The sequence below is a fragment of the Carcharhinus amblyrhynchos genome, chromosome 4 (genome assembly GCF_965287045.1).
Source record: "Carcharhinus amblyrhynchos chromosome 4, sCarAmb.v2.hapA, whole genome shotgun sequence".
Lineage (NCBI taxonomy): Eukaryota > Metazoa > Chordata > Chondrichthyes > Carcharhiniformes > Carcharhinidae > Carcharhinus > Carcharhinus amblyrhynchos.
In genome coordinates, this window is record NC_137327.1 from 48,485,052 (window position 1) to 48,502,106 (window position 17,055).

General features: G+C 41.9%; 1 protein-coding gene across 1 annotated transcript in view; it reads right to left on the reverse strand.

The window, feature by feature from the left end:
* cpne2 (copine II) overlaps positions 1 to 17,055 on the reverse strand; it is a 259,830-nt gene that overhangs the window by 85,308 nt on the left and 157,467 nt on the right. Inside the window, exon 12 of the mRNA XM_080187114.1 lies at positions 4,837 to 4,891. Coding sequence (XP_080043240.1) covers positions 4,837 to 4,891 — 55 coding nt within the window. The remainder of the gene's footprint in view (positions 1 to 4,836; positions 4,892 to 17,055) is intronic.

Genomic DNA, 17,055 nt, shown 5'->3' on the forward strand with positions numbered 1-17,055 from the left:
AGTTTTACTTTTGTATGTAGAACTTTAAAACCTTGCGATGCTGAAGTAAGGTTCCCTATTCAAGACTGTCTTATAGTGTGACAGTAACTGTACAAAGATTGCAACGGAACAGAGCAAAAACCATGCTTGTTTTAAGACAGATAAAGCTCATGTGATTTTTTTTCCCTTCACTTCACTAATTTAGGAATAACAAGGCCACATATAGTGCGTTTGCTTCCAGCTGAGCTAAGGTCATCCATTCAGAACTTGAAGTTGGAATCTCCCTGGTTTACACTAGTTGCCTCTGCACTGTTAGCTTTGGGCATTCAAGGATTTTTTTTGGTATTGTCTTCAGAATATGTGCAGGGAATGGGGTAATGCATTATGTACATAAATGGAGTGAGTGTTCTGTTACATCAAATATGACACCATAGCAAGAGACTAGGTAAATTTTCATTGAAAGAAAAGGCTTATGTAATATCTGGATACTTGTCCTTATTGCTGCATTCAGTGTCTTAACTTCCTGACTCTGATTTCAACAAGGCTGAACAGTGTCGTCTCTCTTGGTGACAGAATAGTGTAATCTGTTCTTGCACACTTTGAAAACTTGAATGTATGGTGCAAAACTAGTAACAAAGGCTATGGGAAGGATGGAAGAGAAGTCACCGTTGTTATTAACAGGGAATCATTTCAACATATTTACACTATGAAATTTATCACCATTTGGACTCCTGTGACCATTTATTTATCTATTTTCCTGATTAACATCTAGATACACTGGGTGAGGTCTTCCGGTCCTGTCCGCCGAGGACAGGAAATTCCTGCCTGAGGTCAAGGTTCTTTCAATGATCTGTTAAATTGTCCGTCCCACCCACAACCATTCTTGCAGTGGGAAGGATTGGAAAGTTTACCTCACTGTCTTAAAAGAAACAGAGGAATTCAAAAGTATGTGCTTTTGGGGAGATCTGTCCTCACAAAGCTGAGATAAGCATCTGGAGGATTATCAGTTTTGTGTTCTTTGGTCTGCCCGAAACTTACTAGTTTTCCAGTGCAAAGAATTGTCCTTGGCTGTGTTTTGCAGACTGGCACATTCCAACATTCGGGACTATGTACTGAGGGGCGCACTGAAGCTTGAAGCAGCTGCCACAGGGACGCAATGGGAAAATGTCACTGTCTAAGGCCTTTCAGCCATAGTGCACTGAAGAGCTGGGAAATTTGTGGAACCCGTCAAGGTATATACCTGATATTAAATATGAATACAAAAGTACTGAAGTTCCATTGAGACACCTCAAGAGAGGAACAGGTTGTATGAAGAAAAATTGAATTTTATTGCACTTTGTGTATGTGAAATGTTTGGCCCGGAGGCTATATGCCTGACATGAAATGTATATTGAAAATATGAAAAGAATTACAATTGTATTGAGGCACCCAAGATTGGAACACACTGTATGGAGAGAAGTGGAGTTTTATGGCGCTTTCTATAATGTTGAAATGTTCTGTAATCCACTTTCACAAATTTTATGAAGTATGTTATTGGAAAACAAAATGCTGGGTTCTGCAGGCATAGATAAATGAGAGGTCATTAAATCCATGATGACAGGTAGTTTCGTAACAGTGTCAGTTCAATTAGGAATCACCTACCACCTTAATGTAGCAACTACAATGCCAGAAACCTCACTGAATCAGTGCTCAATATCGTGGCAAGGAAGTAAGCTAATCAATTAGTTTTCTCATTTGGAGCTTGTTCATTAAAATGTACATTTTTTATTATTTTGGTAGCAGTAAGATAAATTTCTAATGCTTTACCTTTCCAAAATATGTTCATTGACCCCGTGAGTGAGAGAAATATTGTAATGTAGTCCCTAACGTGAAGGCTGGACAACCCCAATATAAACATTAGGTTTGCTGCTTAACTGGAAGTAGTCACGCTTGAACTAAGTGCCTCTTGATCTCACTTTATCAGTAATGATGAACTGAAAAGCAGGTAATTTTTTTCCCTTCCCACAATCTGTGTGTGAACGCCTTGGTCAATATCTCTATTCACTACAATTGATAGGAGTCACTAAGGGTCAGTAGGTGAGAAATCGAACCCAGTCTTAGACCATGAAGAAGAGTAATGAAGTCTGTAACAGTGAGAGTAAATGGATTCCTTTATACTGGACAGCTGGCAGCTTGCAACGCATTGTGAATCATTCACACATTCAGCAACTGTACTGCGTTTCATTTCAGATCTAAAAAAAGGCCTCAATTTTTCTTCTGGGAACATTTAAACTCATCAAATTGAGGGACATCTGTGCAAGGGAATGGATTTTTATTTTTACTAAATCCTGTGACAATATTGAGTATTCAGTATTGTATGATTAGATGCAGATTGAATTCCTCCATAATTTTCTTGAGCAGTGTTAGTTTGTATCAATTTTAGGAAGGTAGCCAATTTCTTGCAAGTTAGATTGCCAACTGATTTTAAAACTGTAGCTATAATGCTGAGGTCTTGTACCTAACAGTCACTAGGTAGTTACAGAGCTTGAATGTGACTGAGAAGGGAGACATGTTGCTGAAGCTTTCTGTCTTGCACTCATCAGGACAGACACAAGAATACAACATTTCAAATGATCACAATTTATACTACTGGAAACAAAGGTGCTGATTTTTTGGCAAGCCAACTCTTATTGGCTGAAGCATTGCCATGAAGAAAGAAATGGAATGATAGCTCAAGCTTCCAGTCTTGTGAGTACCCAAAATCTGTTTATTTAGGTGTCAGGAAATCAGAAGTAATATTAAATGAGCTATATTTATATTGTTAAATATTAGGAACAAGGTATGGATTTAAGTGAGTTCCCTTTAATGGTTCTGTGTAAGAGGAATAAAACCCGAATTAGATTCATGCTACACAAAGGTATTTGCATGTGTGGGGGTTTGGTCAGTTTAGGTTGCTTCTAGAGAGGGTTGTGGCATAAAAAGTAGACAGGTTGAGAGAAGTAAAAGATAATTGCTTAATAACCAGGGACATCTTTAGAGTAGGAATGCTTTTTGGGTTTACTTTTGGCTGAATTCATAGTAATTGATTATAGGAAGCTAGGGAGGGAACATCTCTCTCAGCTTTGCTAGAAGAAAGTCCATACTGTGGGGTAATGGTTAAGAAAACCATGCCAGAAACTTAAAGAATGACTAGTTAAGAAAACAAGAAAATTGAAGAGAAGTTTCCAAGAAGTCTGAGGTAAAGGAATTGAGGAAACTGAAACAAGAGCAGGGTACTGTTCACTAGAGCCACAGATAATGCTGAAAAGAAGTTGGCTCAGGAGAGATCATAAAAATATCTGAAGTAGTTCTAAGGCTTGTAAGATCATACTATAGTTTGTGAGACATTATTTGGAATAATTGTGGAAATTGGTGGCTAGATCTCAGAGATGGTGTAAAAGCATCCAAGACAAAGGAAGCCTGAAAGGAGAGGTGAAATACCTGGAACTGGATTCTTTATCAGAAGAGTGGAGAGGAAGGTTTATTTGACAGGATGGTTAGAAAACATAGACTGGATTATTAATGCAAACAGTTGATGGAAAACATTGTTTGAAAGAAGATTTTAAAGTGTAACTTTTTTGGGAGTGGAGTTTGGAAACATTTATAAGACAATCTTCTAGGGATTGTGAGAAGAAATCCACAGAAGATTCACAGAAGACCATAAAAAGCATTCTTTCCAGTTGTATCACAGCTTGGTATGGCTCCTGCGCTGTCCAAGACTGCAAGAAACTACAAAGGGTCATGAATGAAGCCCAGTCCATCACTCAAACCATCCCATCCACTGACACTGTCTACACTTCCCGCTGCCTCGGAAAAGCAGCCAGCATAATCAAGGATCCCATGCACCCCGGACATACTCTCTTCCATCTTCCTCTGTCGGGAAAAAAGATACAAAAGTCTGAGGTCACATACCAACCGACTTGAAAACAGCTTCTTCCCTTCTGCTATCAGACTTTTGAATGGACCTACTTCACATTAAATTGATCTTTCTCTACACCCTAGCTACGACTGTAACACTATATTCTGCACTCTCTCCTTTCCTTCCCTATGTACAATATGTTTTGTTTGTCTGTATGGTGCACAAGTAACAATACTTTTCACTGTATACTAATACATGTGACAATAATGAATCAAAATCATTGGCTATTCGGTTTCAGAATGGGGTGTTGTTTGTGAAAACTGTATACACTTGCGAACCTAAAGGGGGAGTAAAGAAGTATTATAGTCAAACTTTTCATATTTAATAACTTTTTCTTGTTGTTAAAAACTAATTAGCAGTCTAACGACGCTGTTCTTCCATGTTTTCTAAAAAAAATCAAAAGTAACAATCTTTTGGACCAAGGTTCTACTCTTGGATCTTCCCGTCTAGTATTAATACCCACTAGGATCGTAACATAGGTCTCTAGCAGCCAGCTGAAAGAAGAAATGCTCAGCTCATCAGTTTGGGTGGGATTTGGATCCTGTGCACATGCACACAGAGCTGGAAAGGCAACTGGCAGCATAGTGGTTAGCACTAATGCCTCACAGTGCCAGGGACCCGGGTTCAATTCCAGCCTTGGGTGAGTATCTGCATGGAGTTTGCATGTTCTTGTCACGTCTGTGTGGGCTTCCTCCGGATGCTCTGGTTTTCTTCCATACTTCAAAGATGTGCAGCTTTGGCCACGCTAAATAGCCCCCTAGTAACCCAAGATGTGAACTTGCTAACCCATTGGACCATTGGTTCCTTCAAAGCAACGCCTATTTGAAATCTAAACAGCCCCAGACAAACTCAATTGCAGTAAGTTATAAAATGTGACTGAATAATTGTAATAGAAGCCAAATCAAAAATTGAAACCTTACCTTCCAGTCAGGAGGTAGCTGTGCACCAAAACCCAGGGCTGGAAACATCTTGTCACTGCAGCACGATGAGAGGATGAAAGAGAAAGAAAAACTGTTGGTTTCTTCCTTAAGTAAAATCAACAGTGCAAACCCTTCTTTTCCGCACCAATTATTTGAGAAGAACAGTTGCACATTGAATATTTTAACTGCCAGAAATAACAGCAACTTTCAAGTACAACAGGGCTGATGTACAAAGCTCCGACAAAGCCTCATACTCTTGATCATTAATAGGGCGAGAAAGGGTACTGAAGGATACGGCCTGTCTCTTTCATCTTTCACTGATATTTTTGGTAACTAAAGCAATTCAGAACAGGTCAAATATCTTCCACGGCTTAATGAGGGGAAAAATCTATTTAGCAAACATACACACAGAATTGGATCATAGTTCCAATTCTGCCCCCAGCAGATCAAAATCTCGAAACAGGAATCAAAATGTCTGTAGTCCCTAATTTACACAAATAATCCTTGAGCTTAAAAAGAACATCCTATGTAAACTACTGGAGGGATTTTTGCGATGGATGGATTCTGTCAAGTTAAATTCCTATAGTTTCACTCACAGGCAAGAATTTTAAAATAGACAACAAGGATTAACTAAAAAAATTATTTCATAGATGTGTTGAATTCTTGACAACTCGTTAAAATAAAAATGCTAATGCCTGTACTGAAAGCATCAAATAGTTGATCACCAATATCAGCATCAGTAGTGTCTATAATAATATTAAAATATGTTTTTGCTTTCTGTCCAGACTATTTTGACTAGTCTATTTAAGGGTGCATCTGTTGTGGACACCTTTGATGGGCAGTGACTGGCGTATGTGGAGGCACGTACGGTCAAGGAGGACTGGAGCACATGACACACGTGTGGTTGTCACTGGTTGGTGGCAGTGGTAATGGAGTAGAAGGAGATGGTGGAGGACAAGAACAGAGGATGTTAAAGGAGCTGATCAACAAAGTTACCTTGACTAAAGATACTTGTTCCCATGAGGGATGGGGTGGGATAGATAGGAAGATTGGGGATGCTAAGAATGGGGTGGGGCTGGCATGGGAGGGATGGAAGGATTGGGATAGGGATGGCATGGCAGGGGTAATGAGATGAAGGAATTGGTTGAGTGTGGCAAAATGGTGGGGACAATTCTTTAATACAAGTTATTTTTCAAAAGCTGTTCTTTATTCTTTTAAAAATGAAGATTCACTGGATTTGAATGAAAAGGTTTCAGCAAAATTGTGTGTTGAGTTACAAGTGTTGATTCTATAGACAAAGAAGATGATAACAGTCTATAACCTCCAGAGTTTCCACACAATCTAACTCCAATGGGTCTGCCACCACACAAAGTTAAATGCAAGGAAGGACTAACTTTAATGTTGCTACAAAACCTGAATCCTAAACATGGACTTTATGATGGAACAAGATTGGTAGTTATGGAATCTTTGTCTTCATTGGTGGATGTTGTAATTGTAACCGGCAATTTCCAAGGAAATAGAGTATTCCTATAGAAACAATATTTATTCCCACAGAGACGATATTCATTCCTATAAAAAGAGCATTCATTCCTATAGAAATAATATTTATTTCTATAGAATATTTAATCCTTTAGAGAGGGTATTTATTTCTATAGAAAGTATTTATTCCTATAGAAATAATATTTATTTCTAAATTTATAATTTATAAATAATATTTATTTATAGAAAGTATTTATTCCTATAGAAAGGGTATTTATTCCTATAGAAAGAGTATTTGTTTCTATAGGAAGAGTACTTATTCCTATGGAAAGAGTGCTTAGTTCTGCAATAATAGAATCCATCAGATGTAAAGCTGCTTTTTCAACACAGAATGAAAACAATCTGCAATTAGACTTTCATATATGATTTTAAACAAGTCACAAAGACCTGTTTGCAAAAATTTGTATTGATACCCCCGGGCCTGTTTTTACATATGAAAGTGGGAATTTTTGATTCTGTTTTTGAATAGAAATCCTGTATTTAAAGAAGTACCGTTGCAACACAATTTGACTGCAAATATTTTGCAAGTCTCTGCCAGTTTACGATATTAAATATACTTCATTCTATCTCACTGCTTACTTACTCCTGCGACAGATGTTGAAACCCCTCTGTCCAATTTAACCATAGTTATAAAGTCACCTTCTTGGGACTAACGAAGAATCAGTTGAAATTGTAAAATGACTTTGCTAATATGGAATTATTCCTTAAGATTTTTTTGCTACTGCCAAGAAACAAAGAGCTGTGGCTACCATGCAGCAATGACAAGTAAGGTTTGTTGATCACATTCTCATAACACTGAGCAAAAGCTCAAAACGAAATGAACAGCAGTTACTATGGAAACAGTCATTTGGCTACTAGGGGCCAATGAACCATGAGTGACTTTATTTTTTAAGACTCGAAATGAAAAGAAAATATTGACTCCTCTCCTCGGGATTTATATTTGGCAGAAATTCATTTGGATCGTCTCCCATTCCTGTTGTAACTTCAATGGAAATTCCATTTCCATGTGCAAATGGGATTTCTGACAATCTTCCCCAACAGAAGCTCCTTGGAAATTCCCAAAGAATCTATTCACCATCCTGGCAATATGTTTTGAAAGGGGAATTCTTTTCAAGAGAAAAAGACAGTTGAGATTGCCACACAATATTCATGGTTTGCAGAAACCATTAGCGTAATGACACTGCAATTATCTAGGAATTACACCATGGAAACAGGTCTTTGGCTTCACCAATCCAGATTTGGTATTCTCTTGGAGCTGTAGGCCTAATCCCATATTCTTTCCCTGCCCCTGTACTTCATTTGCCTCTGACAGCCCTTTGAGTGTCAGCCACAGCTCACATAGTTGCATTCTCACCCCTGAATCAAAGGGATTCAGATCCCACTCCAATGACTTCCTTCTTAGCCAATAAAGCAAGATACAAATACTTGCATTTATATAGCACTTTTCATGCCCGCAGAACTGCAAAACACATCACAGTCAATGAGGAACTTCTAAAGTGTCACTTTTATGATGTAGAAAATGTGCGGCAGCTATTTCCTTCAACCTATCAGAAATTCAAGGTATATTTTAAACCCCCGCACCCCACACACAAAACAGGTGAATTTTAGAGGAGAACTAAAAATGCTTAACGAAAAAGTTAAACACAAATCCAATTCACTTTGGTTCTTCCTACTTCCAGGTTTGAACAGAGGCCAGACTTAGGGGTGAAATGAGACGGTGTGGTGGGTTGTAGTAGGTCATCAATGTGCTCCCAGGAGCTGGGGCACTTAGTTAAATTAACAAAGCTGCATGTGTGAGTTTCTTTTTTCTCTGTTCCAGTTTTAAGGCTGACTGGTCAGGTTTCCCAGGCTTTGACGAATCCCAGCATCTAAAGAGAGGTGCGAACAGTACCACGAAAGAGGTGAATATTTTTCCAATACTATTTGTGGGCCAAACCAGTTAACATCCCCAGAGATTATAAAAATCTCCGCTGCAATTTGACGAACTCCCGTGGTAAGGTCTTTATCCCTCTTTCTGCAGTCACTGCACCTCTCCCCACCACGGTCATTTCATCTCCTCCCTGACCTTCTTGGTTCTTCCCTCAACGTCATTCCCAAATCCCCAGTCACCTCTCTCTTTCCCCATTGATGCCCTCCCTAAACCCATAATCTCTCTGACTCCTTCCCTCCAGTCCATTCCCTGGCTCTCATTCGGTAATGAAGACCTACCCACCCAGCAGCTAGCCAGTCATCAATCTCTCCGGTTCCAGTGGGGAAATGCAGTCCAGAAATGTCCATTAGGACCTGCAGTTAAATTCAGCATTCTTCTGACTTTCCCTGATTGCAAAGTTGGTCCCCTTCCTGCACTTGCCTCCCCGTTTATATCAGGGCTAATGTTTCTATATTTGATGTGAAGATGCCGGTGTTGGACTGGGGTAGTCACAGTAGGAAGTTTCACAACACCAGGTTAAAGTCCAACAGGTTTATTTGGTATCGCAAGCTTTCAGAGCACCATCCTTCATTAGGTGAATGGTTTCTATGTTGTTTCACTTCATCAGACAAGTGATTTACAAATTATCAAGTTCATCCAGTCAAAGAGACAGCCTTTTTAGGGGATTTGAGTTTGGGATGTTCTGGAAGGATCTCATGTAGGGTCTTTATTTTCCTGCTGCCAATAGCAGGAGCACAGATTCACATGTAATTGAGGTTTGATCTGGGGCATACTGCGATGCATTCCATGAACAACCAGCCCATGTTGTATAAGGTTTCAGAAATGATGGGCAAAATACTGGAAGATGGCTTTCTAAAATTTATATGTGGGACATGGGTGTTGGTGGCTAGCCAGCATTTATTGCCTATCCCTAGTTGCCCTTGATAAAGTTGCGGTGAACTGCCTTCTTGAGTGATTGATACAACTGGATGGCTTGCAAGGCTATTTCAGAGGGCAGTTGAGAGTCAAACACATTGCTGTGGCTCTGGAATCACATGTAGGCCAGACCAGCTAAGCTCAGCCGATTTCCTTCTCTAAAGGACATTAGTGAATGATATGGGTTTTTCTGACAATCGACAATGGTTTTATGGTCATCAGTACATTCTGAATTCCAGATATTTTTTATTGAATTCACATTCATGGCAGAACATGAGCTGAGTTTGCACATCACTGGTCTAGGGATAGTACCACTAGGCCATCGCTTCCCCAATTTTGAAATGGAATAGGCCTGTATGAATCTGTGACTTTAAATAGAGGAGGGTGTTGGCTGGAAATGGAGGATGGATGAATCTACTAAACTCAATTACTCATTTGTACTGCTGTGCTTTCTCTTCATCCCTAGCCAATTTTCTCCAACACCATATACCTTGTGCCTTCTTTGTTGGCTAAACGTCAGTCACCCAAGCCTGTCATTCAGATGTGAGCTCAAGTACATGAGCCGCAGGTCACAGACGAGTTTTACGGCACTATCACCAAACATTTGCATGCCGCTTACTTTCAGCAGGACTCAGTCGTGCACAACCAGAAGCAGCTTTCCCATCCTTGCCTCCCCCCACCCAGAAACTCTGACTTCAACTGCACCTTCCCTGCCTGAGATCTGTTACTTCAACACAAGCTGAAGTTCAAACCCGAGGTGACTGTGGTTGCAACAGCTCAGCTCATCACACGTTCAGCTCTGAGTAGGGAGAGCCCCCTCTGCATTGTTTCTCATCAGCAATGTAGCTGTGCAGAATATTATGCTCACAGATGCTGGTTAGAGCAAGAAAGGCTTTTGCAAGTTACAAAGGAAGTTCAATTCAGAGACTAATGAAGCACAATATGTGTTAAAACCACTTAAAAAAAACTGCACCAGAACACATCATTGTAATTAGGCTTATAAAATAACTCTACCAACAGACACAATAAACTCATCCCGGAACCAATTTTGCTATGTCTATATTCCTTTTTAAACAATGCTTTCAAAAGCCACAAACTCCTAGTTGTCCTTATTACGTGCCAGGTTTCAGCACTGTAAATGTGTAATGCCTGCCTGCTGTCTAAAGAGCGGGGCTGTGAAACCTGCCTCACATTTCCTGGGCATTTCAAATGCTCTTAGAGTGCCAAAATGGTTTCCATGGCACAGCACACATTTTTGACATACATCACTCTATGAATGCCCGTCAGAAATGTGCAGAGCAGGCACGGCCATGCAACAACAACCTGGTATCTCTGAAGTTAAAAACACCCCACAGACTTGCACAGGAGCGCTGTAAAACAAGTATGACGCTGAGCCAATGAAGGAGGTATTAGGTCAGATATACAAAATGTTGGTCAAATAGGTGGTTTTAAGAAGTGTCTTAAAGGAAAAACCAAGATGGAGAGGTGTAGGGAGGGAACTTCTGGGGCCTGAAGGCACACCCTCCAATCGTGGAGCAACTAAAATCAGAAATTACGTAACAGACCAGAATTGAAAGAGTGCAAAAATCTCACAGGTATCTGAGGGTTGTGGGGAGGTTGATGGAGATGACATAGATAAGGAGGAGTGATGCCATGGCTAGAATTTTCCAGGCATGCCTGCAGTGGAATTCGCTATGTGCAGGATGGAAAATCTGGAGTGTGGTGATTTATACTGGTTGGCTCTTTAAAGACAACATAGCAGAAAAGGGTCACCTAGTTTGGGGGAACCAATCGGTAATCACCCCAGAAGGTGGAGCTCTATTGCCTACGGCCATACTAGTCTGAAAATACTTGTGATCACATTTTGGTTTGACGTTTTAAGTTTAGAATCATAGAAACACTGTAGTGCAGAAAGAGGCCATTTGGTCCATTGACTTGGCACTGACCACAATCTCATCCAGGCCCTACCCCCATTTCCTTACACATTTATCCACTAATCCCTCTAACCTACACACCTCAGGACACTAAGGGGCAATTTTAGCGTGGCCAATCAACTTAACCCGCACATCTGTGGGAGGAAACTGGAGCACGTGGAAGAAACACACGCAGACACGAGGAGTATGTGCAAACTCCACACAGACAGTAACCCAAGCCAGGAATCAAACCCAGGTCCCTGAAGCTGTGAAGCAGCAGTGCTAACTACTGTGCTACCGTGCCGCCCATTTTAAGCTTTCTTTTAAGGTTTTTTTTGTCCCCCTCTTTTAGGGGGCTGCCCTCCTTGCTTTGTCCCTCAGTTTGCTTATTTTAGTTTAATTGTTTTGCCAAAATGAAGAGTAGAGCTCTATGAGATGGGAGGCACATAGGGAGCTAGGTGCAGCCATGTAGCTGCTGTACAGCTTTGCTATTTATAGACTCTTTTGTATTACTAATGAAGTCTGTGAAAGTGCATCCTTACAGGCAGCCAAATGTCTATTGACTTTTGGTGAGAATTTGCGGTTCTGCCACAGAAGATATCAGAAATTCCCAGCCAAAGATAAGAATTTTACAATCAATACAATGTTTGAATGGGAATCAACATAGGGTGAGTGCGTATAGGAGCCGTAAGGGAATGGTACTTAGTGTGAGTTAAGATGCAGGGTGAGAGTTTGGTTGGAGGTTACAGAGGATAGAATGTGGAACAACAGCCAGAATTGCTTTGGAATAGTCATGTTTAGAGGTAACAGAGGCAGGGAAGAAGGTTTGAGCGGCAGATGAGCTGAGACAGGTTGTGGAAACAAGTGGTCTAGTATAAGGTCGGAAGCTCAACCCAGGGTTGAATGTGATACAAGGTTGTGAGCTAACTAGCTTAATCCTAGGTTGTTGCTAGAGAAAGCATGGAGAAAGCTGATGGAGTCAGTAGTTAGTAAATTGACTTTGGAGCTGGGACCAAAAACAATTGTTTCACCCTTCCCACTATTTAATTAGAGGGAATACCAGCTCATCCAATACTGGATATCAGGTAAACAATTTGATAATTAGAGAAACAGTGGAGGAGTTGAGAGAAGTGGTGGTTAAATAAAGCTGGGAATTGCGAAAACTATTAATGTGCTTTCAGGTAATATTCCCAAGTGACAAATAGGAGTTGGAGAAGGCTATTCAGCCTTTCGAGCCTGCTCTGCTATTTGATAACAGCATGATTGATCTACCACTCATTAAGTCTGCTTCCCTGCCTTACCTCAGTAACCCTTAATTCCATTGCTGATTAAAAACCTATCGATCTCAGCCTTGAAAATGTTCAAAGGCTGGGCCTTCCTGGGATAAAGAATCCCAAAGATTCACCACTCTTTGAGAGAAGAAATTCTTCCTCAAATCTGTCTTAAATAAGCAGCCCTTATTCTGCAACCATATCATCTGCTCCCACATTCTCCCATGAGTGAAAACATCCTCCCAACACTTACCCTGTCTAACATCCCTGAGAACTTGTGGTTCAATCCTGATGAAGAGGATCCGGAGGTTTGGGGGAAGGGCTGCCTGTAGGGCGACACAAGGAGGTCAGCTCCCTCCAGAAGCTGAGTGAAGATCAGTGTGAGGAATCTGCACTTCAGCAACGGGGTCCTCAGGAAGTTCGCCACATGCTGCAGTCACAGCTGCCATCTAGAAAAGGCCAATGACTGTGTTTGCTTGTACCTATGGAGGCAACCATAGTGATGAACCTTTCTGCATCTGGCTTGTTCTGGACTGGAACTGAAGATGTTTAACATGCACTGTTTCACAGGGCAAGTCACTGAGGCCCTCCAGTTACATTACACTGTCTCTTGCCAGAGAGAAGCAGGTTGAATGAGCCCATAGCAATGGGCTGATTGTAGAGATCCTCATGCTGCAGGTTACCATTGACAACATACACATCACTGTGGGAGCCACATGTCATCTCTGACCTATGCCAGAACCAAAAGGAATTCTAATCTCTCAATGCCCAGCTAGTGTGTGACCGTAGGCAGCAAATGGTGCTGGTCATTACTCAATTTCTGAGCTGCAGTCATGATGCCTTCAGTCTGTGCCATTGCGCTGTGTCACCATGACAAACCGGGATTGGTCATTGAGTGACAAAAACTGTCTAGTTCATGACTTAGACATACAGCCCATGCACACATGGCTAACACACATACAGTGGAAATCACGCTGCCAAACAAAATATGAGCGAGCAGACCATTGGCTTGCTGAAAAACTCCATTGCTTAGACCGCTCTGGTGGAGCCCCGCAATGCTCAGCAGAGCAGCTGTCAAGCTTCGTGATGGTCTGCCACATGCTGCCCAACCTTGATAGTGCGAAAGTATATCAGCATATCAATGGGAAGAGGATAAACAGGAAATGAGTAGAGCCTATTAGGGACCAAGGGGGCAATCTGTGGGTGGAGCCGGAGCACATTGGTATAATGTTGAACAATAAATTCACATCCGTCTTCATCCAAGAGAATGAGGACGATGGTATGGAATTCAGGGAAAGAGAGTGTGAGGCTTTTGAGCAAATTGACATAGGGAAGGACAAAGTATGGAAGTATTAGCAGCCTTCAAAATGGACAAATTTTCAGGTCCAGATGAATTGTACCATAGGCTGCTGTGGGAGGCACAGGAGGAGATTGCAGGGGCTGACTCAAATTTTCAATTCCTCTCTGGCCACAGGGTAGGTGCCAGATGACTGGAGAACAGCTAATGCGGTTCCACTATTTAGGAAGGGTTGTCGAGATAAACCAAAGAATTACAGACCATTAAGTCTCATGTCAGTGGTGGGGAAAGTATTAGAGGAACTTTTGAAGGAGAGCATCCAGTTCCACTTGGAGAGACAAAGAACAAAGAACAACCCGGCGTGGGAAACAGGCCCTTTGGCCCAACGAGCCCGCGCCGCCATTTTAAAACATTTTCCTACACCTACCTTGCCCCGTGTGTATGCGAATGGTACCCCTATTGTAGCCAGATTCAGGGGAGAATAGTGTAGGGTCAATTTGGTACACCAATCAGCCTAAGAGCACATCTTTGGGGTGTGGGAGGAAACTGGAGCACCCGGAGGAAACCCACACAACCACAGGGAGAATGCGCAAACTCCCAGAGACACCGGCCCAAATCCATGTATCTGCACAGCTAGCAGTGATAGTCACTGAGCTGTTGCGGTGCCCAAAAGTTGATCAGAGATAGACAGCATGGCTTCATCAGAGGGAGGTCATGCCTAACAGGTTTGATTGGATTTTTTGAGGTGACCAGGTATATGGACGGGAGTTGTGCAGTCAATGTAGTTTATGTGGATTTCAGCAAAGCTTTTGACAAGGTCCCACATAGAAGACTTGTAAAGAAGGTAAGTTCACATGGGATACAGGATAATTTGATAAAGTGGATTCAAAATTGGCTCAGTTGTAGGAGACAGGGGGTGATGACAGAAAGTTATTTTAGTGATTGGAAGCTAGTGTTCAGTGACGTACCACAGGGATCTGTGCTAGGCTCCCTATTATTTGTCACTTATATAAAAGACATTGATGACTATACGGGTGGGTAGGATTAGTAAGTTTGCAGATAACAAAGATTGGACGGGTGGTTAACAGTTAGGCAGAATGTCTTGGGCTGCAAGATATAGGCGGAATCGTCAAGTGGACAGATAAGTGGCAGATGGAATTTAACTCTGGAAAGTGTAAGATGATTCACTTTGGAAGAGGTAATTTGACAAGAAAGTACTGTGAAACAGAGGAACCTTGGCATGTTTGTCCACGGATCTCTGAAAGCGAAAGGGCATGTTAGTCGGGTGATGAAAAAGGTATATTGAACACTTGCCTTGATCAATCGCGTTATAGATTATAAAAACAGGAGGTCATGTTGGAGATGTATAGAACTTTGGTGAGGCCACAGCTAAAGTACTGTGTGCAGTTCTGGTCACCACATTATGAGAAGGATATGATTGCATTGGAGGGGGTGCAGAGGAGCTTTACCGGGATGTTGCCTGGGATGGAACATTTAAGATATGAAGAGGTTGCGTAGGTTTGGGTTGTTCTCATTGGATAGAGAAGACTGAGGGACGACCTGATCAAGACGTACAAGATTATGAGAGACACGGACAGAGTGGATAAGGAGCAGCTGTTCCCCTTGGTTGAAGGGTCAGTCATGAGGGGATATGGGTTCAAGGTGAGGAGCAGGAAGTTTAGAGAGGATATGAAGAAAACCTTTTTTATCCAGAGGGTGGTGATGGTCTGGAATGCGCTGCCTGGCAGGGTGGTAGCGGCAGTTTGCCTCACATCCTTCAAAATGAATAGCTGGCAGTGTGTGTAAATCGTGAGATATGGTTGTGAGATTTGTAGCTGTGTGTGCGGGTGTGGTGATTATTGGGTGTGAGGCCTGACAGTTGGAGACTATTGGCAGGTGAATTTGATGGTTATGATGAGATGGATAATGGTTTAAGTTACTGATGCAATTGGTGGCTTACAGCAATTGAGGATCCATTCCCTCAACTTGATCACACAAGTGAAATCATTGAATTTCTAGCAGCCAAGCAATGATCGTACTAGCTCAACACTGAGCGCTTGTGAATGAGAAAACAGCAGAAAGATGGCATGCAGTCTGCTTTGCAATCTTTGGGTGTAGGTTAAATGTGCACCACTATCTCTGGCCCATTATTGGAGGCTCTCCAATTTAGTCCCCTATATGTCTCTGTAATGAACACCTTCTGTTGTAAATGTGGGAAAGTAGTTTTATTTATTCTGAACTTTTAATAGAATTTTAGTTGTTTTTCTGTTGCATTACTTTCATGCCACCTTCAGTTGCTGTAAAGCAGGCTTGTCCAACCCTTGACTTGCTGGCCTTTGGTTGGGTCCTGAAGCAATTGTTGAAAATACCAGGAAGTTGGCTCAGAGAATTTGAAGATTTCTGTAGGGGACTTTTCCTCCAGCCACAGTGTGTATTTTCGCTGCATTTGCTGCTGATAGGCTCACTATTCACCCTCCACTCACCATGCTTTCCCATGTCTCTGCACGATTCATCCAGCCCTGGTCGCTTTCCTCGCTCAGGTACGCTCCCCTCCGCCAACTCTCCTGGGTTTGCCCCAGCTTTCCCTTGGTCTCTGGATGAGTCACCTGGCCGCGGTCCTGGTCTGACCCCACTCACCTGCCTCCCCACACCTCCACCTCTCCCTGTATCCCCCCTGCCCACCTCTCTCCACATTCCCTGGCCCTCCCCACATTCCATCCACGATTCCCCTGTTCACCCCACGCTCTCCCAGCTCTCCCCATGTTCTGCTGGTTCTATCCATGTTCCCCCTGTTCTCGGCCCTACCCTTGGTGGCCATCTGCATTTATGCACTGCCAGATCTGAGGCTCACTCCAAGCCTCTCTTCCACTCTCATCACTCCTACCACACCTCCATATTTTTAGTATTTATTGTTGTGACTTTTTTTTGCTCAATGAGTTGTTTCTTTTCATTCGTTGGCATTTTTAAAAAATTCCTGTTTAATGTTGTACCAAACCATCTTTCCAAAATTGGCTCTGCTTCACACCCCCCCATCCTCCCTCACCGAATGTAAGAAAAATTGAACTGTGCCCCCTTCCCCCCTCCCTCCTAAAGGCTCTAGTCTGATCAGTATATTAACCATGATGGAAGGTTCATTAAGCATTTAGCATTACAGGGCAATTGTGTAACAGTGAATGATACACACTTCAATCTATAAACCTGCAGGTTTGTTGGGCTTAGTTTTATAGAATTACTCTAGAGGATTTCAGAAAGGGTTTGCCAGCGAGCTTTCCCCTTATAATTGGCAGTTTCTGAAAATAAAAAGTCAACGTAACATATATCCTGATGTATATCCCTCCAGATGGCCGTTTTCAC